The 18889-nt window shown below is 39.2% G+C and overlaps 1 protein-coding gene across 2 annotated transcripts in view; it reads right to left on the bottom strand.

Annotated features, from left to right (window-relative positions):
- PDE11A (phosphodiesterase 11A) overlaps positions 1-18889 on the bottom strand; it is a 106757-nt gene that overhangs the window by 31628 nt on the left and 56240 nt on the right. For both annotated transcript variants that reach the window (XM_064718758.1, XM_064718759.1), the window contains exons 10-12: positions 18592-18642; positions 1722-1868; positions 1511-1618 (exon numbers count right to left, since the gene is read on the bottom strand). In XM_064718758.1, the coding sequence (XP_064574828.1) occupies positions 1511-1618; positions 1722-1868; positions 18592-18642 (306 nt within the window). The remainder of the gene's footprint in view (positions 1-1510; positions 1619-1721; positions 1869-18591; positions 18643-18889) is intronic.

The following is an 18889-nucleotide window of genomic DNA, read 5'->3' as shown; positions in this document are numbered from 1 at the left end:
GCGGGGTGGGATGTGTGGAGACTGCAGTGCTGTGGCCACTCACATCCAGCCCTGCACTTGGAATTGCTCATTCTGTTCATTACCAGGAGTGTGGGCAAGGAAACAAACTTGGCTTAAAAACGCTGGATCACATCTCACACAGCTGCACCCCTGTGCTGACTGCTAAAAGGGCTCTGAAATGGCGCCGTGAGAGCCACGGTCAGAGCATCAGTCGGTGGCTGCTGGAGCAGCAGGCCCCGCTCCCTCTGTGCCGGCCCCAGGGCGGGCACTCCAGCCGGGAAGGCGGTGCCCGGTGCCCCCGGCAGAGCAGCGTGCCGCAAACCCGGCCTCGCAGCTCCACCTAGGGGTGCCGCCTGGGGCTGGGGACTCCCCCCGGCAGAAATTACTGCCATTCACACCCAGCGCCGCTGCCTGCCTTTGCCTATGCTCATCAGAGTAAATTGCTTTTCCTTTGTCTAAAACTGGGAAAAAATGCATGTCAAATTTATAAAACCATAAAAACTAGCTACACCCAGGCCTTACCACCGAATTTCCTTAGAGAGCATCAGCAAACACCTGCTGAAACAATGTTCTGTGCAGCTGAGCAGCCTCATGCCCAGAGGAAGAGGTTCTCTCGTTGGATGTCTTCCTTTCCTTTGTCTCATGGTGCAACATACAGCTTCACTATGCCTCCATCAACACTCAGAGAAACACACCCACCCTGCTGGCACTGCCCAAGCACTAGAATGACATCTTCACCTGCTAGGGGAAGTCAGAGTCTCTTTTTCTTGCCCAACATGCGAAGTTCTGGCATTCAGGACCCCTGAGTTTTTTGTTGGTACATTTACAAGAATGAGTTAGCCAAACATGGGTTATTTCCTGCACTGAAGTTGCTGGGGGGTAGGGAAAGAGAGCAGTATGCTTGTTCTAGTGGTACTTTCAGCAGAATTTACTTTAAATTTAAGTAGAATTTACTTGTATGCTAAAGGAGCTACAGGTACTGCTGGAGATACATGCTAATAAAATCCCTAAGTGTTAACAATGTCCAGTGGAGACTCAAGATTCACTTAGATCACTATGCTGGAAGATAATTTTCAAATGTTTTGAGGCAATATCTTCTAAAACTATTTAGATTAAGCTGGATAAGGAAGTAATAAATATCAACATAATAAGTACTTTGGGATTCTAATCCTTGGTTTTGTACTTCCCAATTAGGAGTTTGAAATAAATGTCAAATCAAAGAGTTCCAAAAGAAAAACATTTCATAAGATCAAGATCTGTAATAACAAGAGCACTCCAAGACTGCCATCTGTTTTCAGTCACTTTAATGTGCCTATGATATCACTGTCACTAAAACACTATAAGGTTTTGCCAAATATGTGCTGCCTTAAGTTGAATAAATTCTGTCTGCTTTGCTATTGGAAATGAGTAGCATAATAACTAGAAAAGAAATGGAATGCTGGAAAATGTTTAGACAGGTTAGGCAGTGTGGCAGTAAAAGCTCTTGGGGGCTGTGTGGCTGGGTACTCACAGTGAGCATGGCAAACATCAGCTGGCAGACGTTGAAAGCGTGCCTCCAGTTGTGATACAGGACCATTCGATAGTTCTTCCGCACCGTCAGGAGCCACCTACACAGCGTCTGAAATTCAAAGTGCAGTTTGGAGCAGGGCTACTAAATGTGTACAAATGGACAGAGCAGTGCCAAGACAAAAGCAGCAGATATTTGCAGCGCAGATGGTTACCTCGTAGTCAATTTTAAATTTCTGAACCATTCCAAGTTCCATGAACATCCGCAGGGCTGCAGTAATCATGGCATCCACATCAAGCGAGAAGTCATCAAAATGGATGTCATCAATGCCAAGCTCTGACACCAGAGGGATGTTTGCTGCCTGAAAATGCCAAAGGGAAATTTCTGATTCAAAACTTCCGTCCTTTTATTCACTCTTACAAGAACGAAACCGTACATCAGTTCTGACCTGCCGATACATTCCCTGCTTGATTCAAATGCTGAGCAGTAAAAGTCTTCATCTGAGAAAAACAAACAAGTCAAGCTAACAGAGTGTGGAAACAGTGGGAAGGAGAAGAACCTGGTATGAGCAGGAAATATGCTCACCATTCCAACTGGAGCCCTGATACAGCATTTAGACTGAAAGCTGACCACTTTACAGCCACTGCAGTAACACAATATATTCCAATGCAAATTACAGTGCTGTAATGCAAGAAACATCTGGATAGCCAGAAGCTGGGAGTTTTAATTGCTACCATTTACAAATGCAAAGTGAATATACTGCTCTGCAGAATTTCTTCCTCCAAATGCCTTCAAAATCATAAGCATACAAGTGCCCTTTGCTTTACACTGTTCACTATGCACACACAGAACCAGAAGAAGGGAAATACAAGACATGTCTAGCAGAAGTACACTCCAAAGTAAAATAAAGAATTTTCAACATGCTGATTTTATAGTCAGTCAATAAAACAACAGTAAAAGCCATACATTTTGCTTTGTCTCTATAATAGGGACTTCTGTTTGTAAGAGTGGAATGAGCTGCTCTTGCACACACAGGAACGTGTGCTGGCCTGGCTGATGTATTTAGTTGAACACAGAGATGTGCTGTAGCTTGCTCAGTGGCAGCACCTGCATGAGCCAGGTTAGGTGTGAAGCAGGAATGCTGGCCCTGAGATGGTGCTGTCCAGACCTTCAGCAATCTTACAAAAATTATGACTTTTTTATCATTCAGTTATTCTTCAAAGACTTGGGGGATACTGGAGATGCAGATTAATAGTAAGTCTATGAACACACTCACTGGATAGAAATAAGACTCCATATAATTGGTTTTTGGGGAAGAAACACATTTGTACAGCATACTCCTTAGCTCCTTAGTGAAAAGCTTGAATAGCAGACTGAAGGAGAAGCACTTGATTCTCGAAATGGTTTATCAAACAATCATTGCAAACCTACTGCTGCATTTTCATTAAGTTTGAAGTGGGATCTAATTAACACTTTCAGAATTTTTGGCCTCTTAAAGAAAAACCAGATCTTTTCCTTGCTATTTTTTCTGAAAACCAACACTTTTATCAGCCTGTTGCAATTCAAGGTAGAACACTTGAAGCAGTTGCTCAACTCTAAAATTGTTTTTCCATTTGTCAAACAGTGGAGAAATAACAATATATTCCAAATCTATTACAAATTGAACAACAGGATATTAACAAAGCAAGTCAAAAACAATTTCTTCATACGTCAGTCTTAAACTTTTAAATATTTATGAGGTTTTACATTCCTAAATTTAACAGGAGTGCCATAATCCAAAATAACTGCTGAATTAATAGCCAGGAGATAACATTTGTATAAAAGAACCATTTGCTTTACAACAGCAATAAAGGAAACAACAGAATTATGAGTGCAGAGCCTAATTTGAATAATGTTAAAAAAATGATATGTTGTGGGGCTGCAGCAGTATTCTGGCTGCACCTGGCATTGACTATCTTCAGTTTCTCAGGATAGAAATGCAAAAGTCCAGGGTTTAGAGAAGAACATTCATTAAAACTTCATATTTTAAAATTACAGAGATATATAAAAAATACTAATAACACAGAATACTAAAACATATCCCTCCCTGAAATTTTGCAGCACTGCAGGAAAAATTTCAGAGGATTTCTTAAAATAAAGAACAACAGCAACACTCCCTTTCAGGAAAAAAGAGATGATGAAGGTACCATGACAGTAAAAGGAAGGGGCAGGCAATTAAAATTCAAGTTACAGTGAAATTATTTTTGTAAAGCACCCCAGTGATTTACAATCCCTTAAAAGACTGTGGGGTTTTGAACATTTAGAAGTTCAATTTCCCCTTTCTTAAAACAATTAAGAACATTTTACTCTGGAATCTTTTTACCCTGTGAATCTTCAATTTCAATGCTCTTTGTATCCTTGAGGAAAATTCATATGACTCTTCTGTGAGCTTATGGCAAGTTAAAGTCAGATGTGCCTCCTCTGGTCACATTTCCATATGTCCATATAACCCAAAAATTTGTCTTGAAGGGAATCAGGAACACAAGTTCAGCTAAACACATGGAAGGCAACTGGTCTTGCCTAATAAAATATAAACTCAGCAGTTGCCGGACTAGGAAAATATCATCAGTCGTAGGTAGCTTGAAAAAAAAGGATGTCATGCCTCCAAAGAAGAGCATAAGGATAAGATCTGTGGTTACTCCATACCCAGGCATGCATGGAATAGGGTGGAATGGATACACAGGGGGAGGAAAAGCACCTTTGTACTCAGTTCAGGTGGGAGACAAGATTCTCCTTTCCTCATTGCTACCACCGGAATTCTATCACATCCTGCTTATTACTTGTGAACAGGTGAGAGACAAGGGACTGGTTGAGCCTTAGTTTCCATCGCCATCACAAAAGGCCATATGTCATTAATGAGCCCCTTACTGCAAAACACGTGGAACATCAAAGTGGCTTTCACCATACAGTCACAATTCTGGCCACTATAAAAGACAGCCCATGGGAACAGAAAAATAACATTTTTTATTCACCTTTGGGCTCCTGTGGATGAATAAAGCCTAAGAAGGAAAATGCTTACTAAATGATTTTGCACTAACTCTTCTAATAGCATATTCTTCACAATCTTCTGTATCAATATTTGATAATGTGATAAAATCGGATGTAAAGAAACCGGCAAGTTCTTCCCAAAGCATTCTTCCTTTGTAAAATGTGCACAACCATGCACAACCAGTCCAGCTAAAAACAGAAAATGCTAACATCCTACTTTGCCATGTCATCTTAAAATTTCTCTACTTCAGTTTTAGTACCTGTACATCAGTGCATATTATGCAAGGAAAGTATTCTGAAACATACTGATAAGCATATTAGTATGGCTTTGTTTAAGAAAAAGGTACATTCTGCCATTTGATATACTCAGCTTCCTTCCTATGTGCTACCAGAACTATTCTGTATCAGCAACTTCCACTTACTGGACGTAGTCCACTGTTTGGATAGCCTTATTTACAGTGGCATGTGGAATGATCAGCAAGGTTTCCTCATCAGAAAATACTGCCTGACTGATGGAAAGAAGTAAAAAGGAACTTGATTATATTTAACACATATAAAGATATCTCATGAAATATATATTCCAATGCAGCAAAATAACCTGGCAAAATAATGTGGTGTACATCTTAAATCCCAGAGGCACTGTTAGAATCCAGAGTCCACATACTATTTGAATAGCAGGTCAGGATTTGACCTTATGTACACTCTGGAGTGAAACTGCAGCTCCAGACAACATGACACACAGAGAAGAAATAAAATTGCCTTTTCAAGTATCTCTTCATCGCAAATCTCTCTCAGAAGATTAGGATCTGAAAAACCTTAAAGGATGATCATCAAAAGCTGAAGAGAAAGTATCAAAGTGAAGAATATTTAAATGTGATGCCTTCATTATCTCTCACATAATCTTCCATGATTCCATGAAGCCATTTTGAAGACATCATTTTCTGATGGCAAAGATTTTTATTTGTGAAAGGTTCTTTTCATATATAAAGGCCTCTAAGATACTTGCTTATATTTATAGCTGCAGGCAGGCACCTTTTAAAATATATCTTTATAGTCAGTTATTAACACCAGTGGACAGATTTTGTACTTCTTCATAGCCATGGAAGACCAAAGCCTGTTATATTCCAGTCTGACACATTTACTCTCTCCAAAAGAGAAAGAATCAAATGTTGCAGCTCCAGCATGTTTAATGCCCAGAGCAAACTGGCTTTTAAAGGCCTCCATCTGTTACTGGAGACTGTGGATAGCAACTCTTTGCCCTTCACAGTGCTAGTTAGAACCTCTTTTCAAACGACCAACTGAAGCAGAGGCAGGACAGTGGCATTAAAAGGGAATTTTACAAAATTTACAGTAAAGGGGAATGGGTATGGAAATGACTGATGTGTATTTACCTCTTGATTTTAACAATTTTTTAACATGATTATCACAGGAGCAGTGCTCTGCCTTCAGTAGTGAAACCACCCAGAAATACGGCCCCGTTTAGTTTGGAGAGAGCTTCTGAGACCAACCAGTCCTGTGCCCCTGCCCAAGGAAACCTCATGCTGCCATAAAAACACACTTTGCAGCTGTCAGCTCTACCAGACTCCTTCGATGTTCCAGTCTCTGTCAGTGTCTTATAGCTGAACAGGTGTTGGATGAAAGGCAGGGTGGAACAGGATTTGTGTATTTTATACCTCCTCAGATTAACCCTACAGATAAACAGAGGGTTGCAGTTGTGAGATCAAAAGCCCAAACTCTGCCCCACGTCCCACAGTAGTTGTCTGAGCCCTTTGCTGGAAAAGGTCGTTCCTGGATTTAGTCAGTTTTACATCTGTAAACCAAGAATAATGCAGGACATGCATCCAGCTTCAAAATCTGCAGCTGAAGCATGTATATGTATGTAGTGCAACCGCTCCACCTCTGAATGGCAAATTAACAGCTTATCATGTACTTTGGACATGAAATGTAGAACAAAGAAAGTTGCATTTAGACTTGTTTCAAAAAGTTGTGTTTGACCATTTACCAAATACAACTTCTGTTTAGTATGATGCTGATATTTCTTTTAATTAAAAAAGAAACTTCACAGCATTAAGAAAGCTATTTAGTCTGCTTCTATCAGAACAAGAAAAGTAGACATTAAGCAATCTAAACTATCAAATACAGAATTTAGGATTTTTTAAAATTATCATGCAGTGTGGACTTAGGACAGAAGTATGGTATTTACTTTCTGCTTTGGGGATCAAACTGTATCTTCCTGAGGAAAGGATGTGTCTTATAATTTTTGTTTTAAAAGGGCAAAGGAAGGTATGTCATTACAGTGTTAAACGTGCTATTTAAAAAGCTAGCCCCAGAACTATAGCTAAAAACAGAAAGCATTTTGAATATTTCTAATCAGTCAATCAATCCTATCTGAACATACTGCTTTCTGAAATTGGGACCCATCAAAAAGAAATAATACATTTCAGAGATAAAAATGACATATAAAATTTTGTTACGAACTATAATAGGTGCAAAAAAACGTTATTTTATGTTAGTAAAAATCAATCCTTGATTCTAGAGTTGTTTCCTAGTACACAGAAACAAAATATATGGCAGCCAATAAAAGGAACAAGAAATTTTGATTTTAAAAGAACAGAGGCATAAAATAAAAAAAATTAATGGTCTAGGCATCTATTATTCTTAAGGCCAAAGTCCATAACCACGGCAGCCCAGGACTGGAGTTTTACAGGGCATGCACATTGGACACAATGATCTCCCAAGGCGCTCTGGGGAGTGTTCACGTCCCTTTGGCTGATGGTGATTAGGAAAGAACCAGTGTGTCACATACTGCAGGCTAGCAACTGTCGAGTTTTTATGGCCATCAGTGCAGATGAGAAGTTTGTACAAAGGGGTCTATTCAGTCTCTGTTTCAGAATTTCAAACAAACACAAGCAGCAAACCTAGGGCAACTATTTCTCTATTCTACAAAAGTGTCAGGCTGCCATTTCCCACAAAGCTTTACTTGGTTTTGGTGGCAAAAAGTCAGCTTTGTTACTCCCATGAAGAGCAGAATGGGTAATGTGGACTAGCCCTCCCCCTTATGCCTGTAAATTTGGGAGGGTGAGAAAAGTGGGATACACCATAGCCTTTTCCTACCCAGAAAGTGGAGGAAAAGTTCTGGCTCCTTCCTTGAAGACTCAGAAGAGGAAAAACATGATTAAAGGTGGTAGGAGCAGGGACAGGTTTCTTCTCATGGTGGACATAACGTGAAGGCTTAGGGGAGGACTCACAGATTTGGTGAAAAGAGCCCAAAATGTGATCTGCAACTTTCAATTTGGCACATGGTGGAAGAGAGTATGTGAAAAAAGTGAAGGGGTTGCCAAGATCAGACACTGAAAAAAACCCCAAAGCCAGAACCTCAGAAATCCCACCAGAGCCACAATGTGCACTGGCATCACACTATTTTTGTGATCCCAGCACGCTGCAGCAGCTTTCAGTGCACCAAAGCCAACATGTAGGTCCACCAGTGTCACCAGTGTGACCAGTGTCACCCCAGGGCTGTGGTCGTGCTGCAGGGACACAATGGCACTGGATGGGATTTCCTGGGAGCCACTGAAATGTTCTTTCCGAGCAGGTGTGACAAAACAGGCTGGCAGTGCAGTGACTGGTGGGGAAAGTTATGCAAATGTGTGAGTGGGTTACTGCTCCACTGGGGAGAAAGTCCTATTTCAGACCTGCTAGAGTGACAGCTATAGCAGAATACTGTCAGGTGGACAATAAATAATATTGACAACACCTTCAACCTTACTATGTACGTTTTCAGGAATACTACAGAGGACATTTCTGCAATTCTCCTGTAAGTCTGCTTTTGTCTTCTTGTCCTTACTTTTTACCGAATTCTGATTGCAGGTTTAAAAGAAATCCAGCCATCCTATTCTGAACCCATAAATCACTCCCTAGGAGCACTCAGGAGTGCCCAAAAGGGCTTTCTTCCCAAACCAGAGGTTGATCTCACTACAGCTTCACAAGCCAAGGCTTACCCCATGTGGGGCTTCTGCAGGGCAGGCTCCTCTCCAGCCCAGCTCCTCTCCCCAGAGCAGAACGTACATCCTCCACTGCCCCCTTCATCCACAAAGCTCCCCAGCAGAGAAAGCCTAAGCACCTAGGTGCCTGAGCACCCTGCACTGCAGCACGGCCTCTGGTTCATTGCCAACTCACAGCCTCAGCACCACAAGCTTTTTCACAAAATCCAAAATGTACAGATCCCATTCTTTCAACAAAACACAAATAATAGGCTCTTAAATCTTTATTTAGCTCCTTATTTACTACCCACATACTACTAGCTTTATAATTTTTCTCTAAACAAAGGTTTATGGTTGCTTTCATATATCACTACTTTGAGGTAAAAGGCTGCAACACCGACATAAACACTTGTTTCTTGACAGTCATGTTTTGAATACATGTATATATTTTGCTGCTTGTATCTTTTCCTTACCACTCCTCACAGCAACAGGTTTCCTTTGGGGAAGGTAGAGGCAGCACAAGTAGCTACTGGAATCAGCTCAACAGTAGAGTTTATGAAGGCCACAGATAGGAATCGATTTTTTGTTATTTTTGGGGTGGAGTTTTTGTGTGCCCCGAGCTTGTTGCAAGCACAGAACACACACAGCTGTGTGGCAGCAGAGGAAGCAGGGGTAGGTGTTAGGCAGGCTGTTGTACACACAGGCAGATTATGATGGGGTGTGTGTACTACAGTCTGTTTCTCACACATGTACAGTGTTTGCAGTTTAAACTGGAAAGACTAGGCCCACAGAACTACTGACACCATTTCTCTTAGAAGCTGTTGTCGACTCTGCCAGGGGTTTTACACAGACTAAACCAATAGCAGACGACGCCACCTGGAGCAGCCAGTGAAACAGTGTAATAAATAACCCATACAAGATTGCAATTACAAATACTTTTGTACATAATATAGTCTATTATCTACTATCTATAGATAATGTTCTGCTTGGATGACCCAGGCCCATTTGATCTAGAAAACAAGTGTGCATCCAGGGAATTCTTTTCTTTCAAATAATGCCGGAGCCTAAGCTAATACTGCATAGAAGCATGGTCACTTACATGCTCATGTGTGGGACAGCCCTTTCAGCACAGCCCCATTCTCACCAGCTGATGGAGGAATGAAAAAAAAATTGCAGGATATGACATGGCTGAACCTGTAAGGATATTTCTCTCCAGTCTCTCAGTGGCATGTGCAAGAAAGGCATGCTGCTTTGTGCTGGGAACAAATTCTGCCACATGCACACACACAAACATTGTGATGGTGTGAAATTGCACTGGCATTACATTTCTGCAGGATTTTACAGCTGAACAGAAATGCTGCTTGGCGAGCGGCCTTAAAGTGGAGCAAGGATGGCACCCAGTGGCCAAACAGATTCATCTCAGAAAAACATCTCTCATTCTTCACTTTGGAGAGTTTTAGTTATGAAAAGGTTCTAGCTCTAATATCAACTCGTTGGAAATGTCAGAAGCTTTTAAAGGACACTGCCTTCTTCCTTTGGAGAACATTTATCGCTGTAAAATATTTTTTAAAAAGCCTGTAGAAATTTTGCCATTAATAATTTAAAATCAACACAAGCAAGCATTTATGACAAACTGCTGCTTGCAGCTGGAACACTGCATAGAGGCAGAAATAAACAAAGAAAAATACGTTTTCCATTTGTAGAGTATACGCTAAGGAAAAAATAATTCTCTTTTTTAAATTCAGTACAACTAAGTTTCTAATTTTAAAATTAACATTGATAATATTAATTATTTAATTTAAAAATCAATATTGATACTATCAATGCCAACTAGAAATTTTGGTGCAAAGCACCTCTAGTTTTTAACCAGAAAATTCCTACTTATAATTCTCAGCCTGCTGGGGCTACAGAAGAAATCAAGCACATATAAATAAGGAATAATTTAAAATGTGAGTGAAATATTATGCCTTTTTTATAGATTTCTTTGAAAATTTCTTTCCTCCATGAGATAAAATAAACACTAAAATGGTCTTTCTGGAGCAGTTGGGAATGCAGGTCTCAGAAGAGTGAGCTGTGACATACAGGGCCAGCCCAAGGGATGTCTTATCAGATGTGTGGGGAATAATTTGCTCCTTGTTGGTGGCAAAAGAACCATGATAAAGTCACGCTGAAGAATTCCTAAATTACCATCTTTCACTGAAGTACCTCAGAGTTTTAAATTATGCTGGCCTACTTCCAGTACATGAGTCTACTAGAAAAATTTTTCTTCCTGTTTGAAAATTTTTCCTAATAGAAATTCCTAGGTCTGTCACTGACTGAAGTACACTGCTTTATTATTTGACAAGTGTTAATATTTTTTCCTTTTTTAATCATCCATCAGATATCCCTGTGGCTTGCAGGGCAGTTTAAATGTATTCCACGCCTTATCATTTTTGCATGGTTGCTGGCTAAATAGTGTAGCAGTGCTGAACTCTGTTTATTCCTTGACGTTTTCCATCTGACAGGGGATTCTTATAGAGCATGATGACCGATCAGATTGAAGGACAGACAACAGGTCTGTTGGGTAATAAATCATCTTCACTTGGGAACAATGTTGTGTTCCAACAATTGCTTTTTCCAACTTGTTTTTCTAAGCGTTATCAAGACCTGGACCAATTAGGGTTTTGTGTGCGGAAACAGATGCAAGAAACACAAGATTTCCCATGTGAATAACAAAAATCCAGTATCTGAGAGCAGCACAGTAGCAACATGCCTTTTTTAGTATGGACAACTTAATAATCCAAGTGTTTTATTACTTCTCTGCTGAAAATGTCTGTTGTTTAAGTATCACTGTATTACTGTGCATAATTACTAAGAAACTGAAAAACAGCCACTATTAAAGGCAGTAAGTCAGTAATATTTTTCAACTACTTGGAATGTTTTTATTTTAGTACTGTAAATATTAGAGTGTAGCAGAAATAATTAGGGTTATCCAGATCAATTGAAATCTATTTCAGCTTTAGAGAAGAAGGCTTTTTAAAGCAACTAGTACAAAGACTGTTTTGATCATGCCCATACTTTAATTTTCTGTTATTTTAATTACCTTAAGTTTATTACTTTTTAAGGTATTTATTGGAGAGATTTAAGCTTTTGTCTAACTATGAAGTAGCTGATCTTGGAAAGAATAATTTATTTTTTAATATTTCTCATTACTGTGTGTTTGCAGTTAGAATATAAATGTTGATTTTTCTCTTCTTTTTTAAATCATAGCCCTTCAGATCCCTTCTTTTTAACCTACAGCACAAATATATCCAAAGATTATTCTGCATAGCATAAACATGCTGGAATAAATATATTTTGCTTTTGCATATTAAAAAAATTCCACAGAAGTTCCTTATTGACTTCTGCAATGTCCTTGCCCTGAAGCAATCCAGACCAGAATCTATTCCTTGCTGAATGAAGCCTATCCCTTTTAAAAAATTCATTTAATGACTTGTGCTAAACTCATAAATTAACAGAAAAAGTTGTCTGGGCATGGGTATGTGATTAAATTGTGAGCTTTATCTAGCTTCCAGGCCCCAGGCTTCTTTCTTAACTTGGCCTTAACTCTCCTAAATCATATAGAGTTTTTCTTCAAGAGAAAGATTTATTTTAAAACAGGATTTACTTATCCCCTACACTAGAAAATAAACTAGTTTTATGCAGGCTTATCATATAAATGCAATACAGTTGCATCACGCAGATTTGTTGCAGACCTAAAGTAGAATTGTCGAAACCTTTCACAGATGTTTTAATATTTCTGTGCCCTCTTTGCAAATGGGAAACCAAAACATGAAGCAGTGCCCTGCCCTGCTCAGATGATTTGGCATCACAGGGACAAGGAACTTGCCCAGTTAAACTGCAGATCTTCAGAAGGTGGACCTGTGCTCACAACCACTGCAGCCTCCCTTGCACCCCTCCAGGGCCAACAGGCAGGGCTGGCTACAGCCAAGGGGGCAGCTCAGTGCTGGAGCCTCACCAGGCTGAAGCACTCCTTGTGAACCTTCCCTCCACAACATCCTGGAAAACTCATATTCCATTTGCCCCGGAGGGAAGGTAGTATTTTACTGTAGGAGCTCTATGTGTTCACATGGAATAATAAATATGGCCATTTTAGAAATTTTACAAGAGGAATCCCCTCAGTGACCTTTTGCAACAGTTGAATATCATCTTGATTACCTATGAAGCCAATAAACTCAAATGCTGAAATTTTAATAAAACTGAATGTTTAAGCTTCTAAAACCAAATTCAGAATTCCCACTAGCTTTTTCAATTACTATTCCTTGAATTAGGGTAGGCACAGTAGTATGGCACCAGTCTAGCAGGACAGCTCCAGAAATAACTCCTGAAAGGTGCTTTCCATGTCTCTGACATGAGAATGCAGAATTCATCCAACTATCTTTATTTCTGATGAAACACTTCCTGAAAGAAAATAAGCAAAAAACCCTCAGGTAATATTATTTGAACTGAAAAAAACATACTCCCCTGGTGTACTCCTTTCTGCTTTGGTGAGCTGCACATTGGAGTTCCCTGACCCAGAGAAGATCAGTCTCAATTTGTCTTTTCCGTCTGCCAATTCCTCGTTTTAACTCATTTAACTCTATCCACACTGATAGGTAATGTAGTTTAACTACAAGTTTGCGGAAAAGACATTTTTAATCAGATTAAAATCTCCACCCTAATTTCATTTGATGTCTGTAAATCCAGACATTTTTACGAGAAAACACCGTGAACAATCTTTCCCTACTCCACTTCTCCAAGCCATTCCCTGTTCACTGAAATTGGAAAAAAATGGAACTACAGAGCACTTGTCTGAAGTCAGATGACAGCCTCACCTTTCAGAATCTAGTATAAACACTCAGTATTTTATTTTATCATTGTTTATAATTTTCAGTGTAATACATTGCTTGACTTCTTGTTTCCATGACAACTGAAGACATGGGCACAAGTTAAAGCATACTAAATAATGTAATACAAAGAAGACCTTGGTTTGATGAACTATGAAACTCTTAACACAGTGCTTTAGTTCTTGTCGTACGTAGGGCAGTGGATGTGGAAAAGGAGAGAAATTAACTGTGTTTTACATCTTGTGATCATGTACCTTTCTCAAAAGGGGAAAAGGGAACACATTTCAATATTAACATTTAAGCCCTTGTTACCTTCAAATTTTTTCTTTAGTTTTTTTCCTATTGTTGCTATTCTCAGTGGAACCTGAGCAGCTGGAAGAGCACTATGGAAAAGCTCAGTGCCAGCCAAAGGGAAGTGAGTGTGAGCAGCCTTGGAGGGCAATCTGGCAAATCCTGCAGTGTGTGAAGAGCTTCGTGTTTCTCCACACAGGAAGGGAAACACAGGGTACCAAACTGATTGACACAGGGGTGCCATAAAAAGCAGCAATGCACAACCCCCTGTATTCTCTGGCAATGTTTCAAACATGCTCCAAAACCAAGGCGAGACTGCCTTTCTGAAGTTTAGTTACTGAGGAAGACTATGAAGTAATTATTTTAAACTACTAAAATTATTTAATTACAAGCTTATAAAAGTAATTAAAGTTGTTCTAAATTGAAAGATGACATCACAGCAGAGAATAACATAGCCAAGGAATGCTTTCCCTATTGTTTCAAATATTGAAGATAAAACCAGCACAAAAGTTTCATTTGTTCTCATTGTGTTTCCCATCATTATACATTTAAGGGTGCATAAGGCATGAATAACAAATGTTAAATGATACATAACTCACTCCAAGTATCAAAATCACATAGATCCATCATCTTTCATGGATTCAACCATTTACATTGTCATATACAGTAGCAGTCTTAAAAGTTGTTTCTTTTTTTCTGGTTAAAACTTTTTTCATCATTCTGCAGTTAAAGGAGTGTTTTTAAGAAAGACACAAAAACCTCCCTATGTGAAAGTAGATCTTAAATAGCCACATCTCAGGCTACAAAACTGAGAAATGCAGAAATTGTTATTGTTATTCATGCTACATTTTGAATTGAAGATTCTGTAAAGCAGGTGATACATTATTTTCCATTGTGTATCTCTCCTGTGTGCTGTTTGACCTAAAAAAGGGAATCTCTCCCAGGGCTATAAATAATGCATCACAGTCATTAAATATTGATCTGGCTTATGCCATTGACAGCTGCGCAATTAGGCTCGCTTCTTAAAAATAGCTTCTTGTACATTTCCCATAATAGGACAGCGTTTACATATTCTCTTTGGAAACTACATTGGTGAAATTTAAAGGTGGTGTGTGTTTGTGGGGCTGCTTGCTAAGTCACAGGACTTGTTCATTACTGTCTCATAAATCAGTAACTCTTGCTATAAATATCCTGTCCTGAACATAATTCTCCATTCTTTACTCATGTATCTATATTTGTCTAACACATAACTATATTTAGGCTTGCAGAACCTGAATTTCAGTAAGGAAAAACCTGGCACAGGCTTGCTATGGGCTGCTACAGAATAGCTTCAATCTCGGATTAATCAGATCTCAAGTGCCTTGTCTATTCCAATGACACTAATGTTTATAGCACTAGCACTAGTACACAACAGAAATGACAGAATAGTCTTTTAAGTCTAAAATACAAGGGAGAAGCAAGTTGCCACAGTTTTTAAAATCATAGCTATTTCTAACTTCTTCTAAGTCCTTATGCATTAATTAATAAAATTAATATTGATGTGGGTATGATTCAATGGTGCATTGCTTTAGCTTATCCTGCCAAAATTCAGTTTGAATTTAGCATAGTTATGTAGATGCAAGAGAGGAGAAGCATTGTGATAAACCAGGCTGAAAACTTCAGACATTCTCAGAAAAAATTGCAGTCTAGGTGGTGTTTTTTTGTTTTACTCGCAAATGCCCATGAAAAGTAAAGTTTAATTTTTCTTCCTGTTACCTGGAAGAATGCTTGCAGAAATCACAGTAATGTGGCACATACAGAAAACCTAAAAAAATATTATGCAGTTTGTGTGAATTTAACAGTATATTTAATTTAAATCTTTTTTGATGCTATAATAATCTAAACCTGAAAATTAAAAAAAAATCTAAAACTATTTAGTATCCAATTGTATCATACGGTCTCTTTTCATACACTCATGTTTTATTTTTCCATACTGTGAACTTCCCTTTTCCAGCTCCACCAGCAATAGCACTTTGCACTTTTCCCCAGATAAACATCTGGAGAAAGGTTTAACATCTTAAGGGTTTCTTATTAAGGTGGGGTTTTCTTCACTAATTCTTAGATGGGATGACAAGAAACAGAAATAAATGTTATTTATTTTACAGAAGCTGGTCAGAGGGATTATGTTTAATTATTAAAAAGATGGGTATATTTGTGAATTTGTGTGTTTGTGAATTCATCCACTAATAGTAAGAAATTCCTGATGAAATTTCAGACAAAAAAAATCAACTTTAGCTACTCTTGCTGGGCTTTCTATAATCCAATAAAATAATTCACTGGTAAAAGCCAGAGGAAAAATAAACTTTAGGTACACTTGAAATTTTTCACTTTTTATCAGAATATTCTCAAGATTCTGAGCAAATAAAAATTAATGGAAAACATTTTATGAAAACTATAAAAAATGAGATTACAAAGAGGGAAAGAAAATCTTGTACTACAAGAGTATGTAATTATTTCCAAGATTCTGGGATCCAGTTACGGTATGTTTGGGATAATATGTGGAGAAGTTGTCAAATCCAGTGTATTGTCACTGCAAAGATTAATTACTGCTGGGTGTCAGTCAGGAGCCAATAGTGATCTCCTGGCATCACTCTCATTTCGACGTTTCTGTCGTGTGTGTGCCTCTGCTCTGACTGCACCAGGACATCGGGTAAATCGGAACAGACATTTGCTCTGACACCTGCCAATAAATCACCACAGACACAGGGGACACATTTAGCCCCAAAACACCCCCAGAGGGAGGGATGGTTTATTAGCCAGTCAAGTCTAGAAGATGATCCTAATATAACAAAGGGCTTAAACAAAATATAACGATATAACAAACAGGAAAAAGAGCAGTGGTTTCAGGGTAGGATGCCTTGGGAGACCTCAGCAGGGAGGCCAGCTGTGAGCATGGAGATTGCAGCAATTTCACCTACAGATGGATGGCCCTCTCTGGGATGAGCTCTGTGTCACAGGCCCACAGGACATGCTGGTTGTCACTGGGTTTTTGTTCTTTTGTTTTGTTTATATCCAGTGGTGCAAAAACATTAACAAAAACTACTTCAGAGAAATTTTGTCAGGAATTGAAAGTGAGACAACTGGATATAGACATAGAGAAGGGACAATTTTACTGAAAAAACAGCCTAACTTACTTTAGGCATAGCTTGGTTATGTTCCTTATTTTATCATCTATGTTCTTTATATGACACGTGTCTTTTGGAGTTATATCTTTTGGAATTATTAATGAATAAATGCTTTTCATTTCCTTTTACCTTATTATTAGCCATTAAATGGATAGTTGCATGCCTTCAAGGCAAATGGATAATGAAAAGACATTTCTTTGTCATGAAGTCACCTGGGAAAACAAGTTGAATAGCTTCTCATCACATGAGCATCTGAGTCCAAAGAGAAACATAGCAGGCTGTTATTTGAACTACAGAGGCTGTGAAGGAGAGTTGTCTTTCAATGGCTGACTGAAATCAAGCATGGCCCTCTTGTACATACAAAGATACTGCTGGAATCCTGACAGTCATAGAAATTATATTACAGATGTGTATTCTAAGGTAAATGGAAATACAAAAGCAAAACAGAAAATTGATGGTCCTTTACCCCTTTCTTTCCTCTTTCTCAACAGTGTTCAGTTCTTTTTGCCTAACATTAAATACAACTTACTGCACACACAAAAGTACTTCCTGTAGTGTTGGATGATCTTTAAGTATGCTGATTCCAGCCATACTTCAGTAATCTCATCTTCAGCATACACAAATGTAGGTAATTGTACCAGTAACTACAGGGGAGGGAGAATATTACACCCTTATCACCAGGTATCAATACAGATACCAGGCACAGCCCTGTATCATCTGGGCAATAATCTGCAAACTCATTAACTAGCAAGAGCTGCCCTTCCTCAGCCCAGATCACTCAGCAGGATCAGCTCTATGCCAGCCGTGTGTGCCCCCTTTCACCACAGCCATCTCTGTGGTGCAGAAAGCAGGCTGCAGCCTGACAGCCAAGTGTCAAAATAAGCACCCAACAGCTCTTTTTCACCTGGACAAATGCCAGTCTGGAGTCACAACAGTCCAGCTCTCCTTCCCAGGCCTCACTACAGTCTCTGATGCACTGTGTGTCCAGGAGACCAACAGTGATACCCACCATGGGAGCCTCCCATGGGAGCTTTGAGGAGCCCTCTACCAGCATTGCCTGCTCATAGCCAAGGGAAGCATCACCAAATTTCCCAAGTGTCTCCTCAAGCAGGAAAAGACAAACAGTCTATCAGAACTGCAGCACTGGAGTTCTGGCAGTGATGAAAGATCAAGAGCACTGTTCCCCCCACTTTCTAGCCCATGGCAAGGCAGGATTCAGAGAGAACATGTAATTATTGGTCCCTACCAATGCTACACAGAACACATCACTTTCACATTCTGCCAAGGTGCTTACCAGGAGTTAGAAGGTCCCTCACCTTCCTGTCCAGCCTTCGGAGCCTATGCACAATCTGGATAGTGAACGCTCCACTTCTTTAGCAAACACAGGGCAGCTTCCACACTATAAGCATGTAAAGTCTCAGTTCCTTTCTTTTTCTTTAGTCTCCCTCTCATCTCCTACGTGGTATGACTTCCCTGTGGTGGTTTCTGCTGAGTAGGCCACCAAACCCACACTGACACGCAGTTCCAGTAGCTGGTGCTGGGACAATGGGACTTGGATGCTGTGCACTGCAGCTCTTTATCCTCTTTATCCTTTATCCACCTTCCCTGCTTAACAGCCTTACATGTAATATATACATTGTAAATAATTTTTAATTAAGATTTTCTGTTTATGATGTAAAACTTCTCTCAGATAATCTAGAAAATATTAATTTAAAGTTATAGTATCAGAAATTAGTATATAAAAACTTAAATCTTACCTTGAATTTATCAACTTCTGCCTTCGAACATGTTGCATGATATGACAACACCTGCCCCAGCACAAAAGATAAAAAAAACATTTTTGTACACTTGTCAAGTGGCAATATCAGGGTCCTGTATTGCAGTCTAATCAGTTATGATTAAAGCAAATTTTATTAGCATTTGTGTGATAATTCTGTTCTGACTGACAGCATGCAATAGCTAATTACAGGTTATCAGGCATACATTTGGCAGTTATACTGCAGGGAATTTTATAGGGAATAATGAACAATAAGTAATTTAATATTATAAGGATCC

The sequence above is a fragment of the Zonotrichia leucophrys genome, chromosome 7 (genome assembly GCF_028769735.1).
Source record: "Zonotrichia leucophrys gambelii isolate GWCS_2022_RI chromosome 7, RI_Zleu_2.0, whole genome shotgun sequence".
Classification (NCBI taxonomy): domain Eukaryota; kingdom Metazoa; phylum Chordata; class Aves; order Passeriformes; family Passerellidae; genus Zonotrichia; species Zonotrichia leucophrys.
Note: the sequence above shows the minus strand (reverse complement) of the source record. Positions and strands in the feature narration are given on the sequence as shown.